General features: G+C 35.4%; 1 protein-coding gene across 2 annotated transcripts in view; it reads right to left on the reverse strand.

The window, feature by feature from the left end:
* Nucleotides 1-20,767, reverse strand: part of RPS6KA2 (ribosomal protein S6 kinase A2) — a 525,834-nt gene that overhangs the window by 94,976 nt on the left and 410,091 nt on the right. For both annotated transcript variants that reach the window (XM_051998093.1, XM_051998094.1), the window contains 4 exons: nt 19,463-19,500; nt 18,225-18,367; nt 6,754-6,824; nt 1,271-1,359 (listed from right to left, as the gene is read on the reverse strand). In XM_051998093.1, the coding sequence (XP_051854053.1) occupies nt 1,271-1,359; nt 6,754-6,824; nt 18,225-18,367; nt 19,463-19,500 (341 nt within the window). The remainder of the gene's footprint in view (nt 1-1,270; nt 1,360-6,753; nt 6,825-18,224; nt 18,368-19,462; nt 19,501-20,767) is intronic.

Here is a 20,767-nt window from a genome sequence, read left to right on the forward strand (position 1 = left end):
GCATCACAGGGGTGCTATGAAGACCAAATATGAAAGTCCTTTGAAAGGAATAAAGTGCAAAGTATTAATATTAAATATTGGTACTTTCTGGTCTTACAAATAGTAGGTAAGTGTGCTCCACTGTTTATAGGAGGCCTTTCTTCTATTCACCAGTGCCTTATCTCATTTGTGGGACCCATCTTGTGCTGTAAGTTGCTTTTGATGTGTGAATTTCTACATGTAAGAGTAAGTTCAAGTGATAAACCACTTAGGTCAATTGTTTATCATACTAATTATTTATAAAGGAAATGAAGACTAGGCAAGATTTGTTGGTGATCTGCATTAGAAGCAAGAATTTTGATTTTGGGAATTATTTGTACTAAGAAAATCATATCAGAACCAAACAAAATCTTTGAAGTATCTTAGATAAATTTGCTGTTTTAAGGAATTTTTAGTGCATTATTTGTGTAAAGATTTGCAAGGGAAAAAAGCCACCTCACAATTGGCTTTTTTTTTCTTCTTTTTGATAAACCAAGTTCTTCACAATGCTGGATTTACTTCAATTAGGGGAAAAAGCAAATTTAAAAAACCCTGCAAATTAAAAATCCTGCTTTTGGTTTTACGATAGTTTTTTTAATCTGAAATATTGTTTTATGGATTATCTACCAATCTTGAACAGTTTATGGTCTTTGAGAATTCCCTAAGGCACTAAGATAAATCATTTTCCCAATATCATATAGCTAATATATCTTCCTGTCTGAAGTTAATTCTCTATCAACAACCACATATCATAACGCATAAGGCCTTTTTGAAGTTGGAAATTAGTTAGAAAATTGTTCTAAATGTAACAAAAATAAGATGAGTGCGTTAAAAAAATTCTTACCATGGTTTTAAGGGGGGAAAAAAACAACCAAAAACCACTGCATCCTGCAAATAGATCCAGTTGCCTCTCCAGGAACTAGATGCTTTATCTTTTTGTATTTTTCCCACGTGAAGAAATGGCTTATTTATATGATCCTAACAAAGATTTGCAATTCTTGGAAAAATAGATCATGGGTGTAGCTTATGCTCTGGGGCCAATACTGATTGCATCAGCTTCTGTATCCTTTGCTGGGAATTCTGTTATTACAGAATTCTCAATCTCAGTAAAAATGGCCAAGGGACAAATAGCCACACTTTATATATATATATATATATATATATATATATATATATATATATATATATATATATATATATATAGTCAAAATTGCATGGAGAACACACAGAAATAATGCACATTTATTCATACCTAGTCTGTTGGAGGGGTTCCTTTTGAAGAGTGCTCGCAGCAAACTTTGGGCTTCAATGCTTAGGAACTGAGGCATCCCAAGCTTGGCTCTGAAAAATATAAGAGAGTTTTCTTGTATACATAAATGTGTAAAATAGAGGAAGAGACCCTTCTGAGGATTGTCTGAAATACTGAATATTCAGTGTTGGTATCTGAAGCCCAGGGACACAGAACTCCTTTTGTGTCAGCTAAGAGCACACCTGTGGCACTGAAGCATTAGCTGTCCTGTAATTCTGACATTCAAATCCATGGACATTTTGGGTTAAAAACAAGACCTGAAATATAAGGTGTCCCAAAAGTCTTAGAGTGGTTTTAAGCTTCAGTGACTTAAAACTACACATTGGGGAACACTCTATATTTCTAGCAGGTGACAGCTCTTCTCATTTGCTAGAGATTTCACTTTGAAATGAATAAAGTAGATTTACTTTATATTCACTTACCCTTCAAATGTAGCCCATTATCTAATTCAACTTTAGCATCTATAGAATAACTTCAACTAAAACTTCAAGGGCATAATAATACTAATTTACATTTCTCTAGCATTCTAAAATCTGTGAAATGCCTTATCTGTATATAGGTGATGCTGTTACCTATATTTTACAGATAAATGCTAAGACATTAAATGATTTGCTCAGGGTCACACAGGTAATGTCTGAGGTAGGATTCAAATTCAGGTCTTCCTGAGTTCCAATCTAGCACCGTATCTACTGTATTACCTAGAAAACCAGCTCACAAAATTGAATTGTTTATGTTGTCCTGGTTAGGTGAGCCAATTGGAGAGATAACTTGTGTTTGCTTGTTCTATTGCTAGAATACCAGTCTGCTAGAGCACCAGTTCTTAATAGGGAGCCATAAATGCATTTAGAGAAGAAGGAAACAGAAGAGGAGGAGAGGAATAAGGAGAAGAAGTGGGGGATGGAGAAAAGGATTGAAAGGAAGAAATGGAGAAGAAAAGGAAAAGAAGGATAAGGAGGAAAAGGAGAAAGGAGAGGAAGAACAAGAAAAAGAAGAAAGAGAAGAAGGGAAGAGGTGAGGGAGGAGAGGAGATGCAGGAACAGGAAATGGCATTTCATATTTTTGGCAAGACAGGTAGAAGCTTTCTATTACTTCAAAAGAATCAATTTTAGGCTTTTCTTTAAGAGAGACCTATTTTTATTCCTTCTCTTTAAATGAAATACTGTTCCTTGAGAATGGTTCATTTTATTAAAAAAAAAAGCAAATAATTCACCAAAAAGCATTTTAAAATGCCTACATTGTATCAGGCATTGTAACTTTGGGGATATGAAGATAGAGAAAGAAACAGCTCCAGGAGCTGATGCTTTGAAATCACAGCTCCAAATAAGGGAGTAGTATGCTCTATTTTAAAGTACAAATATATAAATTTTCAGTTTTTTTAAGAATAAAATTAGGAGGGGGTGCTGGTAGGTGGCAGCAGCAGGATTATTTGTTTTTCAAAAGAATTCACAATAGGGTTCCTTTAAATTGCTTCCTTCTTTCATTTAGAATAGGAGTTAATTTACAAAAATTTTAGCTTATGTTCCACTTTTCAGGAAGTTCTCTGTTGTACAAAATGGCAAGCGTATGCACTGTCAGCAGGGCTGGGGGTGGAGAGTGGCTAAGCAGACTAGTTCTTGGACTCTTCTGCTGACTGTAATTTCATTCTCTTAATTGTGAATTTGTAGAAGCCTTTCCAGAGTGCACTGTGTCTCCTCCCTCTCTTCTCTCTTTCATTTCCCCATGACTATCCTACCCTTTTTTCTTTTGATTTTTTCATTTCCTGAAACTCTTATGGAGATTATTAAATTTTGTTAATTTATAATTATAATTTGTAAATTATAATTATAATTGGTTAAATTATAGATACGTGACCATATTCAGGTTTCACTCACAAAAAGTGAGTTTAAGGGTAAAAAAAAATCTTGACAATAATTATGATGATGAGCTAAACTAAGTTATTATAATAATTATTTTATTTTGCCAAGAACAATTTGCAAATAATGGGTGAAAAATGGAATTGGGGACTTCCAAGGAATGAACTGGGAAATGGTAAGAAGACTCAGCCTTTAGATTTGATTATGATGCTTAGACAAGATGGCACATTAATTATAAAGGTAGATATGTTCTCTAGCTATTAATTAAGATAATCCAAGCAGAAACAGTATCAGTTTTTCACTGTCACCCCATTATATTCTAGAAAAGTTATCTAGGAGGAGGGAATCTGAACTTTGTCTTATTTAATGCTTGGTTCCTGAATGGAGGCTGTAATATCATACTAGGGTAAATGCTAGGGCCAGAACTGGCTTTATTGAAATTATTAAAGCAAAGTGATTTGGGGGGACCCCCTCACATGATGCCCTTTTCAACAAAATCACTCTTCCAAGTGCCCAATATCAGATTTTTTAACTTTCTTAAAGGGAAGACATTGATCTGGTTAAATGTAATATGTATGTTGAAAGGTAGGACAGGATAGTGGATAAGAAGTTGAATGTAGAGGCAGGAAGGGCTGATTCAGCTCTTTACCCATTTTACTTTTATATATTTTAGCTGTGTGAGCGTGAGCAACTAGGGAACTCTCTGACTATGAATTGCTGATCTGCTTCACAGGAAGGAATTTTCATTGGTATGGGCTTTTTTCTAAGTGGAAGAAATTACAGAGCTGCACCCAAATTACCTGAGCTTATTTACATTTTCAAAAACTATATGGAAAAGACAATGATTTAAAGGAATGAATATTTAATTTAGTATTTTTTTTTTGCGCTAAGGAAATTGAATAGAAATATACTTGGAGACAAGAACACCCTTCTAGTGCTCTGTAATTACCTTGAATTTACCTTCAGTAAATTTAGGCTCCAGGCAGAAAGCACAATGATGCCCCAGATCAGGGGTTCCTAAGCTAGAGTTTTGATAACTTCATTTTACTACAACTGATTTCCTTTGAATGTATTTTATTTTATGCATTTTTTTTTTTACTTTAGGAAGGAATTTACAGGTTTCATCAGTTTGAAAGGGACCCAGTGAACCACTAAACAAAAACAAAAATAAAAAAACAAGAGCCCTTAGAGTTCTTAGGAAGGTTAGACTAGATCTAGAAAAGCCAGGGAATGTGAATTAGCTGTCAAAAAGCTTTGTCAGGATATATGTTTAATCCTGAGATATCCTAGGATTCCCTCTGTGTTGAACCCAGGTAATAGTAATTTCATAATTAATAATTTCATGATAAGTAATTTCATAATTCAAAATTAAACATAATTTCTCAGAGGCAACTTAAGCTATCCTTCCTCCTCTTATAAATCCCAAATGAAACCAGTTTCAGGTTCAGAGCAGATTTTTGCAATGGTGGGTCAGCATATATTGATAAACTGATAGGACAATCCATCTCTAACTCAATGGAGTATAAGAAGAATTAATAGGAGGGATAAAGAGAAGAAATTAAACGCAATTTCAGGCATACATTCAGGATTTTTGAGCAGTTATTACTGATTGTCTACAGTCTACACTGTACTATCAAAACAAAATTTCTGGATTACCTATCCAGAGCAAGGAAGAGGACAGCTGCATTTTTATTCTAGCAATTGTAAAATGATGCTAATCACCATCAGTATCTGGCAGAGGGTCAATAATCAGTCCAATGTCAATCAGAGCCAGTCAGTTGCAAAGAGGAATTGAACTCTCCCAATCACTTGGCCACTGCTCTTTTCTTTCTCCTTTGAACGCTCTAAAAATCATATCTCCTCTCAGCTTGTGTGGTTCCTCATACAAAGTGATCAAAACAAATTACAGAGACCAGGATCCTTGCGATTTGCATAAGTAGTTTTTACTTGGGGTTTCTACTGAACAAGTCAATCACAGTAGAGTAGCTGATCTTAGGGGCTTCTCTCCAACTATACAGGGGGCTTCTAGGTGGCAGAGTACTGGCTTTGGAGTCAGGAGGATGTGAGTTCAAATCCAGCTTTGAAATTTATAGCTGTGTGACCCTGGACAAGTCACTTATCTCTAAAAGCCTCGGCTTCTTCATCCGTAAAATGAGAAGGAAATGACAAAGTTACTCCAAGATCTTTATCAAGAAAACCCCAAAATGGGGCCACAGAGTGTCATTCATAGCTGAAGCGACTCAACAACAAAAACAACCAGCTTAATAATAATAATAGACATAATAATAAGCATTATCACGTTATATAGAATTTTATAGTTTGTATTGTTGTTGGGATTTAGTCATTTAGTCATTTCTCACTCTTTTTTGGCAAAGCATTTTATAAATACCTCATTGTATCCTTGCCACAATGCTAGTAGATAAGGATTGTAGAATTCTGATCATAAACATCAATTCTTGATTAGCGAGATCAGTAGAATCTTTCAGTGAGGATTATTCATATTCAGACATTTATTTCAGGTATAGATGGAAATTAAGTTGAAATTATTATTATTACTGTTACTATTTGTTATTGTTAATATTCTATCATTATTATTAGACTTGTATCCTTTGAAACAAGAGTAGACAGTAGAAACAAAACAGACAATATTTATAAGTATTACACTAGGCTAATAGTTCTCTCTGTCCCAGCCATGCTCCTATATTTTTCCCGGCAGCCCCTCCTTTCTCCTCTCTCTTTTTTGAAATCCTTATTTGTAATGCTCTATGTTTGGAAACTTCCAAACTAGAAAATTTCATCTTCCCAGATAATTGATAATCATCTCAATTTGTTTGTGAATTAGGGAAACTGACCACAACCATCTGAAGAGAAGGGGAATTCGGGTAGGGGCTTCATATAAAACATCTGGCCTTGTTCAGCTTCTCGGAGCTGCTGTGATAGGACCAGTAATCCTGCCTTTGAGGGGTTGCTATAAATATGCAAAGGGTCTTGGGAATATGCTCTGGCAGTACCATAATAAGCTATGACCTCCTGCAATGCAATCAGGACCAGTGTGCCCAAAGATCCCTGGTGACATTAGTAATTATATTCCTTTCATGTTCCGCCTTAGCAGGCTCAGCCCTAGTTCCAGGTGGGGAGCCAGCAGGTTAGTCAGATTTGGAGATGGCAGCTTGCAGTCCCAGTTTGGATGATGTTGGCACTTTTGCCCTGGAGAACCTGCTTTCTCCAAAGTACTCCCTTGGTTGTTCCCAGTTAAAACTTGAGGCTTTCCTTTAAAGGAGAGGTTATTGACAATTTTTGTTTCTTGAACCCCTTCTTTTACTCTCTGGTAAAGCTTGACACACACTTTCTCAACTATTTTTAAATGCATAAAATAAAATATATAACATAACCAAAATTATATTCAATTATGGAAAAGTTTTAAAATTCTGCAGATTTCCTATTAAGAACCCTTGTTAAATCAAAAACTTTTTGTATTGCCTGGATCATCTGATTCTTCTGAGAAACTCTCCTCCTTCCACCAACCAGCTCAATAGTAAGAACTGTGCTCAAATGATGAGTTTTGTTACTTACTTGAGGATGAGGGCCATGGTCTCCTTTCTGTCCTTTCCTTGGAACGGCAGTGACCCTGTTAGCATCTCAAACTGCAGAACAACAAATAAAATGGTAAAATTCATGATATTATGCTTTTAGACTATAGCTATATAAACTCAGTACCTCAATAACCCAGGCAGCAGAAAATACAAATCAGTCTTGTATAGAAAATCAGCTCCTTCAAAAGCAAATGCTTTGGAAAATATGACATTAACTACATTTGCTATATTTATATAGTGATTTTATAGCCATAAAATAATCTTCTCATTTGAGCTTTATATAAGTACTATAAAGCATGTAGAATAAGTATCATCATCCCCATTTTATACATGGGAAAACTGAGCTCAGAGCAATTAATTTGTTTTATTAATTAGTAAATGGCAGAATTGGGGTTTAAATTCAGATCTTCTGAATGCAAATCCAAGATCTTTTCTAACATACCATGGGGTAAGAAAGGTCAAACACATTGGATGGATCTACATATTATAGTAAATTGACCTAAAATGGAAATAAAAAATCAAAATACACATGCTCTGGAGTGCACACTGCACTCCAGGTAGTAAAAAAATAAATAAATGGATAGCTGCTAGGCTGAAATCTCTAATGAAAATCAAGTTTTGAGACTTGTTTTTCTCCAAACAATAAATTTCTTTCAAGTACTCATTTCCTTTAGCCCACAAAGCTTTAAATTAGATGTAAGCTGCCAGTAGTCGAGCATTTACATGGTCTTATCACAGTAGTACTAACATCTGGCTAGTTATGATTTACAAGCTACAGCTCCTACTCACCCTTCCTCCTCTCCCCTCCCCAAAAGATCAGCCCTTGATAAGATCCTGATTCTAATTGAAGCGAGCTTAGTGTTATTCTCTCTATGGTCCTTTGGCAGTTTAAGTTACAAGGGAGGGCAGTCTGGAGCAGATGTTTATATGATCTTGTTAAATTTGTACCACGCTTGATTGCTCGGGCCAACGTGGCAGTGTATTTCTCCATCTCATTTTTATTGCCACCCCCTTGAAATTCAGGCCCTGCTTCTGAAAAGCTATTTTCAGATCTCTGCTTATTTGGATGATTGGAGAGAGCTCCACAATAATAAAATGTGCTGTCCTTTGCATACAAGGATGGAAATCATAAGAGTGTGACATTCACATAGGACTTTAAAATTTTCCAAGTGATTTACATAGGTCTCATTTGGACCTTGCAAAAAAAACCTTCGGAAGTAGAGACTACAGGTGGTTTCCTTCAAACCGCAGGTCAACCATCTATTTCATGAGACCTTTCCAAATTATACCCAGCTGCTAGTGCCTCTCCCTCCCCCATTACCTAGCATTGATTCTGTTTTTTGTGGATACAGAGAGAAACAACTAATTTATAGTCTCAAAGTTAGGGAGATTTGGATTTAAATCTTGCCTTTGACACATACATACTGTGTGACCCTGAACAAATTACTTAAACTACTAGTGTTCCAGAGGCTACTCTCCAGGAGAGACCTATTTTGGTAAAGGGAGTTTCCTCACCTGGGAGTTCCCAATATTAATCACAGACCCAATTCCATTCTTTTTTCACTCCCTTTCTGCTACAAATCGTGATTTGACTTTTTAAAAAATTCTGTTGATTTTTGGAATTAAGAAAGGGACAAAAGGATATATAAAACAGATTATATTTAAAAGTGTGTCACCCAAACCTTTTTTGACTTTTCTTCCCAAGGTGGTTGTTAATCATTCACTAGTACAACCCTGTTTTTGTATATTGTCTTTCTCTATTAGAATAGAAGTTTTTGAGGATAAGAATTATCTTTTTTTTTGCTTACATTTGAATTTTTTTCCTTATGTTTGCATTTCTAGCATTTAGCACATAGTACAATGCTTAGCCTACAGTGAGTGCTTAAAAATGCTTTATATATTAGGATAAGTAGATGCATTTACTAGTTATGATGATCTAAAAAAATCTTATACCAGTAAATAAAGGGGAGGGGAGTATCATCTCAGATACAAGGCCCCAGATGAGAAAGGTTTATTTTCTACTGTACTTTGACACAGATGGACTATATCCATGGGGCCTCTACATTTTGAAATGGCATTTGCAAGCTTGAAGCTCATGTACAGTAGGTTAAACAGGATTGTGAAAAGCCTGGAAGCTGTGGCACATGGGGACATATTGAAGCATTGGGGAAGCTCACTAGAGAGGAAAAATCTGGGAAGGAGGATTTTGTTGATCAATTATTTGAAGGGTGGACCATATGGTAGAGGATTCAAACTTTATTTTTGGCTTGGACCTAGAAAGCAGAACTAGAAATAATGGATAAAAGTTGTAGGGACACTGATTTTGGCTTGATAAAATAAGTGAAAAGAAATCTCTAAGAATTCATGCATCTGAAGGGTGCAGTGATTAAAGGCTGGGCCTAGCATCAGAAAGACTCATTCTTCCGAGTTCAAATCTGACCTCAGACACTTACTAGCTGTATGACCCTGAACAAGTTACTTAACCCTGTTGCATCAGTTTTCTCATCTGTAAATGAGCCAATCAAGTTTTTTTCTTCTTTTTTTACTCTTATGGAAATGCTTGTTTTATTAAGTTCAGAATAAAATAATTAAAACAATTTACATATTTAAAAAACTGAACTGGGGAAGGAATTGGCAGACCATTCTACTATCTTTACCAAAAAAATCCCAAATGGAGTCATGAAGAGTCGGACAAGACTGAAAAATGAAAAAACAATTTAAAATGTCCAATATTGGAATAAATGTCTCGATTTAAATCACAAGCCTTCCTTTATCTAAGTTAAAAAAAGGCCTTATAAAACAAAATTGCTGTTAATAAAACATTTATTACTATTAATCTTCAATAGCCAGTCTGCTTTTTCTTTGAAGACTTCTAAGACCCACATTAGACTGGGATGTTAATAAGGTGCTTAGCCATACAGTAAGTGCTCAATGATACTTGTGGGTCCGATTAATACAGCCCTCTGTGCTGTACTGGGTTCATGCTGCTGCTTAACATGAGCTTCTTAGTGAGGATCATGGTCATGCTTTTTGTATTTTTTTTTCGAGCTATCATCAGTCTACTTAAATTTCATTTCTATTTCCTCAATAGGCCCCTCTCCAACCCAGAGAAAGAGATCATTTCATTATGCCTGCCAGGAATAGTCACTCAGGAGTTGTTTGAAGGCATTTTATCATTCCATTTAATCAGGAACTGATTTATATGAATCCGTGGAACATTATACATATTAAGCCTTTTGGCTCGGATAGACCACATTGCTGATACTGACCAAGTTATCCAGCATAAATTGAAAAAAGACAGCTCACCTTTGAGACCCAGGCAATAGCAGAATGTGCTTAGCAAGAGCTACTGGAGAATCATTTACAAATTACCACCTGCCAGGGCCAGACCCTGTTGTTCTGCTGAGTGGGTTTTACGTGGAGCCCTGCCCCATCTTGCTTATAGATTCAGTCTCTACCCAATCATCAGGATGGGATTCACAGCTGCTGCTGTCATCTATTGTGCTTCTGACTAGAAAGCTAAAAAATAGGACAGCAGCAGAAAGACCCCCTAGGTGGACATTTTATTTTTTGCTACCAAAAGACTGAATCCTAGACATAATTATGTCTTAAGCAACTTAAGCAGTAGGACCCCTCATGGTTCATGATGTGGGTCTTTCTGGCCACTGGGAGTCTAGAAGTTAGAAATTGTACTTGGTGGCCCAGACATTAAATTTATGTTATTGATGGAAATCTTTAAGTAAATTAAAAGTGGCACTTTAATCCTAAATGTGCAATCCACATTCAGGGTTCAATTGGACAAACATTTATACATATGTGCTAGATGTTGGGATGAAATGCCAAAAGTTTATAGTTTCTGTCATTGTGGAATTTACATTCAAGTAGGACATTTATGTCTGTATATATGCACATACAGTAGAACAGTCATATAAATCAACTGTTTATTCCTCTAGAGCTATAGTATATCAAGGACTGACTATATATCTTTTATTTAGATATCTTTATGTGTATAAATACTTGTCATACCATAAAGCAGAGCTTCTTTAACTTTTCCCACTTGTAATCCCTTTCTGTCTGAGAAATTTCTATGTGACCCTGGATATATAGGTATAGAAATCAGACATTTACTGATAATAAAATAGAATTTCACAACCCCCACATCCAATTTTATAATCCCATGTGGGGTCACAATCTACAGTTTAAGAAGCTTTGCTAAGGCACTCTTTAAGGGGAAAAAAAAAACTTAGCCAAAATTTGTTAGGAAAAATAGTTCTACCTAAAAAGTTTTGCAAGGAAAGCTACAAAAATGAATATAAGATGGTCTATAAACTGGCATTGCCAAGATGTTTTTAGGAGGCTGTGGGCACTAATACTATTGACCTGGAGACTTGGATTCTAGTTCTGATTCTGCCACTAATTAGTGCTGAGAGTTTGGAGAGGTTCCTCATCTATTACTTGAAAGAACGGCATTGATAATGGGTTTTTTTTTGAGTCATTTTTTCAGTTATATCTGACTCTTCATGACTCTATTTAGGGTTTTCTTGGCAAAGATACCAGAGTAGTTTGCCATTTCTTTCTCTAGTTCATTTTGCAGATGAGGAAACTGAGGCAAACAATGTCAACTGTCTTGCCCAGCTAGTAAGTGTTTGAGGCTGGATTTGAATTTGAATCTCCTGATTCTAGTCTTAGCACTCTCTTCACTGTACCACCTAGATGCCCTGAAGGGACTAGACTATGTAATTTCTAAGATCCTTTCCAGTTTTTGAATTCTGAGTCTATGAAAAGATTAATCTCTCAATGCCCAGGAAACTCTCTTAGACTATATCACCTAAGACTTGACAATAAACAGGAGAGAAAGATGTTTGGAGTTCTCCTTATCAAGTAAATAATAAGTTGGGGCAAGAAAGAAAGAGAGAGAGAGAGAGAGAGAGAGAGAGAGAGAGAGAGAGAGAGAGAGAGAGAGAGAGAGAGAGAGAGATTTTCACAATAATTAATTAAAATATTCTTGTGAAAAGCAATTTCCAGCCCTGAAATATAGATATGTTAATAATTTCAGAAGATACACACATCAATTTACAAAATGTTTTTTTCAAGTTATAAGTTCCTAACTAAGAGAATTCAATTTTGCTCAAGGAGATTCGCTTAGAACAGAAATAGTCTTTGTATAGCTCTTTGAAAGAAAGAAAAGAAGAAAGGAAGAAAGGAAAGAAGCAAGAAAAGAAGAAGGAAGGAATGTGAAGAAAGAAAAAAATGCAGCTGGAGTTTTTTTAACAGGCTTCTGTCTTCAGTGAAGTGAACCAGTTACTATGTGGGAGACCAAACAGTCTCCTTGGTGTGTAAACTTAATGGCTCTTAACTTTCCTTAGCAAAGCAAACAGAAGGTGCCTCATGAACCAAATGAGTTTTATGAGCTGATCTCTTCATGAGCTAAGGCTATTATCCACACACTATATCTTCCCCTATTCCCTCCCAATGGACCATTCTATTTATTGCAAAATGAATTCTGAAGCCACCATGGAGATTGTACGAGACAACAGAGCCAGAAGTCCTGGATGTAAATCTCAGCTCTGTCACTGTCTTGTTTTTTGGCCATAGGCAAATCACTTCATGTCTGCAATGCCTTAACAAACTTCTCTGTACATTGGGGATATAAATATTTGACAATTATTTACTAGGGTTGTTGTCAAGGATTTTATATAATGTAATGCAAAATCAATCTGGGTTGTAATTATTTTTATTACTGGAGAAAAAGAGAATTCAAGTTAGGCAGCATGATATAGAGGAAAGAGTACTAGTTCCAGAGTGTTCAAATCCCACCAGTGGTGAGAGGCTGGTTAAATCATTTTCCTTTCTCTTTCTCATCTCTGAAATTACAGGAAAAGATTTGATGACTCCTCAGGGTTTCTTTCAGTTCTAAAGAAGCAGTGCAGTGGAATAATAGATAAAGAAGCCAATGGAATCAGGAAGACCTGAATTTGAATTCTGTCTCAGATACCTGATAGCTATGTGACCCTCTCACCTAATCTCTATCTCTTTTGGTTTCTTCTTCTGTAAAATGGAGAATGTAATAGCATCTACTTAACAGAGTTGTTTTAAGACTCAAATAAGAGAATATATGTAAACACTTTACAGCCCTAAAATACTATGAGTGCAAATATTAGTATTGTTATTATTAGTATGATCCTATAACTTTCTGGGACTTCACAATCTCTTTCTTCTTCAATATTGACTTATGCTACATTGAGGATGTGCTCCCAGAAAACCAGATTATTTGGGGCAGCTGGGAGGGAAAGCTGAATAGTGATGGAAGAGGGTTTTTCTCTCTGAAACATAACAATAAGGAATGCCATCAGGATTTCTTCCATTGTCAAATAAAATGAACAAAGCCATGGTTTCAAATTCCATCTCTGACCTGTGTAACCTCGAGAAGTCACTAAAGCCTTTTTGGATTTCTAGTTTCCTCATCTGTAAGATGAAGGAGCTGGACCCAATAATCCCACAAACTGTCACTGAGCCACGTTTTGGGTGAAGATTAGGTACGATGCTGACCAATGCCGCGAGGCTGAGGACAGCAGCTTTTCTGCAAAATCAGACTTGTTACACAGGCAGGATGCTATTGCACACCCCAATGGGAATCAGAAGATGTGACAGAAACAACGGATAGTCCAAGGTAGGGGAAGAGAGGAAGAAATTGGAGTCCATAACATCTCGATGTTTGGGAGGATTTGTGTGCTACAGAGAAAGATTAATATGAAGAATTCAAGGTATTGTGGACAAACCTCTAAGAAGTAATGCAAGTGTATATCAACTAATTGTATCATTTAGAAATCTATCATTTAAAAATATTAACAATAAAGATGTTTTGGAGGTTTCACAGTTAATATATACTCTATCTGTCTATAACACACATATATGTGTAGAAATTCAAACATAAATGTATATACCTCTATGCATGTATACATTTCTTACATCCATCCATCTATGTATCTATCTATTCTTTAGACTGAATTATTAATTCATTAGGATGTGGAATTTCCTGGTAAAAAGCTACTGCTGCCACTACAAATTGGTACCTGCTCTGGTATCTAAAATTGTACCTGAAATAATCAATCGAGTCATTAAGAGGTCACATAGTATGTGTCAGAGTCAACTTGAGTAAAGTTCTTATCTCTATCCATCTATGGGTTCCTCCTCTGTTTCTCTCTTTCATCCCTTCCAAGGCGTCCCCAGTCTTAGTAGAGTTTTAAGTTTTAATAGTACTCTCTTGCTCTCTCTCTTTCTGTCTTCTCTCTCTCTCTCCATATATATAAAAAACATATCCATAATATATTGTATATGTATATAGATATATACACATAATGCATATATTACATATATAATATGTATTATATATATATATATATATGCAGATATATAATGCTATCAATGTATGGAACTCCTTGGTGAATAAGTTTTCTCAACCAATGTAGTTGTCAAGCATTTTGCAGGTATATGGAGTTGCTTGGGGTCAACGAAGGGGTAAATGCCATGTTTGAGGCCATCAGCCAGTAGTTATTAGAAATGGGACTTGATTCTGGGGTTAGCTCTGTTTGCATGAGCTCATCCTTTCTGCCCTGCTCTTTATTTTCTCTCTTCTCCAATCATTTCTTTCCCCTTTTTCTTTTCTCCTCTCTCTCAACAGACAAGAAAAAATGGGAGAGAAAACTAAGATACAATCTCTCCTCTCCTCTGATTTGTCATTCTCTGACAAAGTAATAGAACATAGGAGATCCTGGAATTAAGCCTCAACTATGGCATCGAGGCAGCCATACATCAGGGAGAAAGCCCACAATACATTTTACAGGATATAAATGGCACACTTGAAAATGACAAAGTCTGATCTCAGTTGTTATTGTGAGGTAAAAACTTCCTAAATCTTAAAAGCTGTATATATAGATGAATTAAAATTTTCTTGAATTTAATTAATTGAATGCATTAATAATTTCTTATTAATAGAGTGATATGGTAGATAGACAACATGTCTTGAATCCAGAAAGACTTGGAATATCAAGTCCTTTCTCTGACACATATTGACTGTGAGGTAAGCAATTCTATATGACTATAAGTTTCAGAGAAGGGACCATCTGCATTAGCAAAAAGTTACTGTACACTTCTTCCTGACCATCAATGATTATTGCCCAGCCATTTAGGTAGACTTGAGATGACTAGTATATTGGAAGTGGGACATGAATCAGTAGGATGGTAAATAATCACATGAGGAACAGTCAGCAGAGAAGATTTAGTAATGATTTGGCTACTTGAATTGCTTTAAACAAATGGTTTAACTCTCTGGGTTTTTTTTTTTTTTCTCTTTTGGTCACCAAGATTTCTTTTTTCTTTTTTTGGTCAAAAAAATATTGAATAGTATATAAGTACAAGGTATCATGCCAATGGAATTATACCCTCTTTTATGCTTTAGATTTGCTTCATCATGCGATAAAATGATAAAGCTCTTTCTAGTCTAGTTCTATCTTTCTGTTGCAGTTTTATTTCACTTTTCTTCCCTTCCTGTACACCTTAGCTTCTTAAACTATGATTTGCAGGCCTATATGGGGTGTCATAATTGAATTTGAGGATTGTGAAATTATGATCTACTATCAGTAAATGATTTGTATATCTGTTTTAAATATCTATATACCTGAGATTACATAAAAAAAATTTTAAGGCAAATGGAAAAAATTTAATTAGCCCTCCTGTATGTACATTATGTTCTAGTCAAACTAGTCTAGTAGCCTTACTTGCATGGCTCCATGAAGAATTCCATCTACCACCTCTGTGCCTACACACAGGTAGTTCCCCATGCCTGAAGTGCATGTCTGCTTCACTTTTGCCTCATAGAATTCTTACCTTCCTTCAAGGACTGGCAGACATTTCACTTCCTATCAATCCCCCAAGAAGTGGTGCTTTCTAGTCTCCCTCAATTTTTTTTCTTTCAAAAATTACATCCATGTCATGTCAGCTGAATGTAAGCTTCTTACAGCCAGGTATCATTTCACTATTTTCTATATCCCAGCACAGTGCCTTATACACCAAGAAGCTTAATCAATGTTAGTTAAATTGAATTTATTGTATATCCAAAATGTGATGAGAACCCTGGTGTGGGTAATGATTATATCTAGATGGATTTATTAGTTACTCCTTTTGTAATTTTCAAATAGCTGACTACTCCATGCAATGAAACAACTAGTCATTTTAGTGAAAATGATTTAATTTCAGTCGGAGAACTGTTGATAATTACTGGTATGGGAGCCAGTGCTGAACTGGAACCATGGTTAAGCATCTCAAATGGTACAATTGGCAGGAAAAATCAGGCAGATGTCATTTCAGATGCCAGTAACATCTGAGGTAGGTAAAATTAAGGGACCTCAGAGTATTCCTAGGGTAAGCTTAGAGCAGGTGTGGGGAATGTTATCCTTATTTGACATCTGAGACTAAGAGAGATTAAGTGATTTGCCCATAGTTACACACTGCCTAATGCAGGATTTTAATTCACATTTTTCCTATCTCCAAGTCCAGTGCTCTATCCACTAAGCCACCTAACTGCCTATATAAGTTGTTATTAACTTAATGAATCATAATCCTATTTGTGCCTATGATTCTGAATTTTAAAAGTCATAAGATGTATTATCTTTTTAAAAAAACAACTACTTTTCTTGGAATGAATAGTTTTTGTGATATGAGCTTTTCTATGAATAGTTCTCTAAGAAATTCTTTTTTCTCTGGGCTAAGAAGTTTGGATTTTATTGGTAAGCAATGGGGAACCAGTGAAGGCATATGAGTGGTGGGGTACCATAATCAAAAAAGTATATTACAAATATTAATTTGGTAGTGCGTAGCATGGATTAAAGGGGAAGAGGCTAAAGGGGGATGAGATAGACAACTGCCTTAATAATCCAAATGAATAGTGAATGAGAATCTGAATAGTGATTTATAGTAAATGTGGAATCAAGGGGACTTTTTATTAACTGGATATGGAAGACATATAGACTATGGAAGACATAGAAAAAAGTAAGAATTAAATATGAGTCTGAGGATTTAAGCCTGAGTGACTAGAAGGATGGCAATAGCATTAAAATAATGGAGAATTCAAAGAGAAGCATTTGTTTTTTAGGAAAGATGATTAGGTCAGTTTTGGAAACACCAAATTTGAGATGTCAATGGCTCATCTAGCTAGAAATGTCCTTCAGGCAGCGGGAATTCTGATCTGTTTATCTGCCTTAATTAGCCTAAAATTTTACTTGTAGTGATTCAATAGATTTTCTCATCTCTGTTTTTCATTTCATCATAGTAGATGTGTAAAATGTTTTCTATTTTTCTTTTCCTCCAACTTCTTCAAATTAAATTCCATTTATTTTAACTTATTTGGTCCATTATATTTACTACTTATATGATCTCAGGTACACAACTCTACCACTCTGAGTCTCAGTTCATCTTTTCAAAAATGAGGGAGATGGACTAAATGACACCCAAGTTCCCTTCAGTTCTGAATCTATGATTCAGTGGCCCTATGATTTATAGAGGATAAAGCTTTGTCACCATAGTCACAGGAAAAAGTGTAGAAATCACTGCTCCATTAATCATTCAAGAGCTTGGTTTATTTTTTTTCTCTATAATTTTTCAGGATTTTAGGGGCCGCTTTAATGAAAAAATGTAACAGATAAATATCATCACAGCAGAATGCTTTTGAAAAGCAAAAAAAAGAAAGAAATTGGGGGGAAGGAGGTGAGGAGAAAGGGAGAGAGAGAGAAAATATTTTAGAATGAAAAACCATTGATTGAAATATGCTCTCTGGGATCTTGGAAAGTCAGACATTTCCTATCACTATAGTTTTGAAGAAAAATTTGGATTCTCAGGGGTACAGGGGCTTAAAAACCAAATTATCAAATTCATCCCAGAGCTAGTTACCTGTTTTTCTTAAAGCTGGCACATCTAGCTCATTTTTTCAGAAGGCAAAATAATATCTTCTTGTCAAACATTATAGCAGAGGTTATAGAGTATAACCTCTATAGTATAGAGGTTATATAAAGACAATTTAGGTCTTTAAGCAAAGAATTGATGCTCACTTGTTATTGATGTTGTGAAGAAGACTTTGTTTTGCACTGTAAGCTGGACTAGATGGCATCTGAGATTTTCTTTAGCTCTGAGATTCTATGACTCATAAATTGGAGCAGAGGAAAGGATATAAAAGAATAGGCCAGGCTCAGGAGTACAGGTGCCGGGCTTATAAGATCAGAGGCCAATGACCAGTTCTTTCTGATGTTAAGTTATTAAGTACATTTTTTTCTCTAAGGGAGTCCAGGAGCAATGAAAAAAGGGAATGGGGGAAGGGCAATGCACTTTTTTTCCTGAATTTTTTAAATTTAAAAGCATTACAGCACTACAGCAAACAGAATGCCTAGAGTGAGTAATTACCATGAGCACACCAAAGGACCACCAGTCTGCACTCTGTGTATGCCCTCGGCGATTCACCACTTCTGGAGCCATATATTCTATTGTCCCACAGAAGGAATAAGCTCGCTTATCATGGTCAATAGCCTCTTTGCTTAGGCCAAAATCTAAACATGGAAAATTAAAGAAAAAATACAACTTAGTATTAAATTAAATTAATTAAATAAATAAAATAAAAATTAAATTAAATACAACTTAATCATCATAAGTCTTTCCTAAATGTGTCAAGACTAGTATCTCAAAAGAGATCACATTTTCAGACACATTGGTTCGACTGGCTAACTCTTGTGTTTTCTCACTTTTCCCTTATGTATTTCTAAATTTATTCTCATCCTTTTTTAAATGCATGGGAGTCTATGGACAAATACCCTTGAATAGCTTAGAGTTCCCAAATGATGAATCCCAGAAAGTATTCCCGTCTGGTAGCAGTGATAATGCTGTATTTTGGGGGTAATTTAAACAGCAGCTCCAGGCACACAGACTCCTTAAACCCAGACTCCTCAGACTCCATGAAGTATCACATTTACCTTTAATTGGCACCTCAGTCAATCTTTGGAAGGTATCCACTTACCAAAGCTCAATTACTCCGTTTGTTAAGTGTTAACCCCTCCCATTGCCTTGGTCTGAGGGGGAAGCCCTCAGGCAGTGTAGCCTAAACTAAGCCTTTAACCTGCTAACTTTGTGCCTGCTTGATGGAATAACAGCTGTACAATCTTGTAAGCAGGATGGAATTCTATCAATAAGTACTAGTAGCTTATTTGGGAAATTTTGTTTGGATTCCTCAAATTATTTGCTATTTTTAGCTTATGAGAAAAGTAGTCAAATACCTAATGCAAGAAGGCATCTAAGATATTATTTAAGTACAGAGATTATAGACTGGATCATTATATTGCTAAGGGCAGTGTAATGTCATTAAGGAGTATAAAAGAGCCTCAACTGGAGGGTGTTAGATGAGAGATGAGAACAAGAAAAAAAAAAAAGGAAATGAAAAAAATAAAGAGATTTTAAAAAATCACAATTTAAGAGATTTTTAAAGTATAGGAGAGAATGATTGGAACCTACCAGATTAACAAAAATGTTTATGAAAATCAATTGAAAAAATATTTGTAAACCAATGGAAGTAATACTAACAGATCTTTCCATTTTCAGATGACATAAATTGACATAGTCTGAGAAGTCTTAGTAAGAGCTATCTTACAAACCTGTAATCTTAATGTGTCCCTCTTCATCTAGCAGGATGCTAAAATTAAAGGAAAGAAAATAGGACTTTAGAAGAAGATTCAGCATTTTAAACCACAAGAGGCGTAGAAAGAACAATTTTCATTAGCGTGATAGAGAAAAAGAATGAGCCAAGGGAATGACATATGGCCAATAGTTGTTTGTCTATGTAGGACTGATTTTAGAGACAATATGGTTTTTACTCAAACTGTTTACTCTTGGTAGTGAGAGAAATGATTAATAATAATATATTATAATAATATCATAAAATATTAATAATCAGTGACTGGAGAGATTTAGAATTCTCCCTTTGGGGCAATGTCCTCATAAGATTGAATTAACTCTCCTCAGTTTTAGTCAGACCTCACCCAACTTTACAAGGAATTTAATCCTACTGTGTCCTACTCAGAGTTGTATGGGGATAAATTCTTTGATTAGGTTGTCCAAGGCTAGAGATAATTTAGAAGTAAATAACATAATCAGTTTATTAGAAAAGGTCCATCTTCTCACTGTAATAGTCTCTTACTTTATAAACAATCAGAGTTGATTGCCATTCTCTGGAACACCCACTTTTTCAAGGCCATATAAGCTTGAGCCTATTGCCATGAGAGTCTTTGGCATTTGAGATCTCTTTTAGGAATAACATATTAGGCTCAGTAATAAAATTACTGATTACCCTAAAACCATGTCTCTTAAACTTTTTAAACATCCCAGTGGAGTTAAATATAACATAAATAATTGAATGAAGGAAGGCACCTTTGACCCTCTGATATATATAATCAGTCAAAAATCATCAAATGTCTTTCAACCATATCTCAGTATTCAGATACTTTTGTTTTGCCCTGTAAGACTAAAAGCAATTTTGGCAATTTCCTAAAGTCTATCTTTTCATGAGGAAAAAGACAGAATTTAGGAGAGTTCTGAAATCACTCTGGCTGCTGGCTAACCACTCCAGAAGTACTTAAAAGTAATTTCTTTGAACCAGGATGGTTTCAGAAATCCTTAGGGAGTGATGCTGGTAGAAGCAGATGCTTCCCAGGAGTTCCCGGTCAACTCTCCAGCAATGATTGGAATGCATTTCTGGTACGCCTGAGTTTTACAGCAATTAAGAAAGGATTTATACATATAGAGTTGAAACCATTGCCATATACATAAAGTATGAAGAATCTGAGCCAGAAAGAAAAGAAATGAGATGGATTTAAAGATGAATAAATGATATCTTTTGACTTTACTATTTTAACACTATTCCATGACTTTAGTGGAAATATGCTGTATACTATTCCTTTCAC

This window comes from Antechinus flavipes, chromosome 4 (genome assembly GCF_016432865.1).
Source record: "Antechinus flavipes isolate AdamAnt ecotype Samford, QLD, Australia chromosome 4, AdamAnt_v2, whole genome shotgun sequence".
Lineage (NCBI taxonomy): Eukaryota > Metazoa > Chordata > Mammalia > Dasyuromorphia > Dasyuridae > Antechinus > Antechinus flavipes.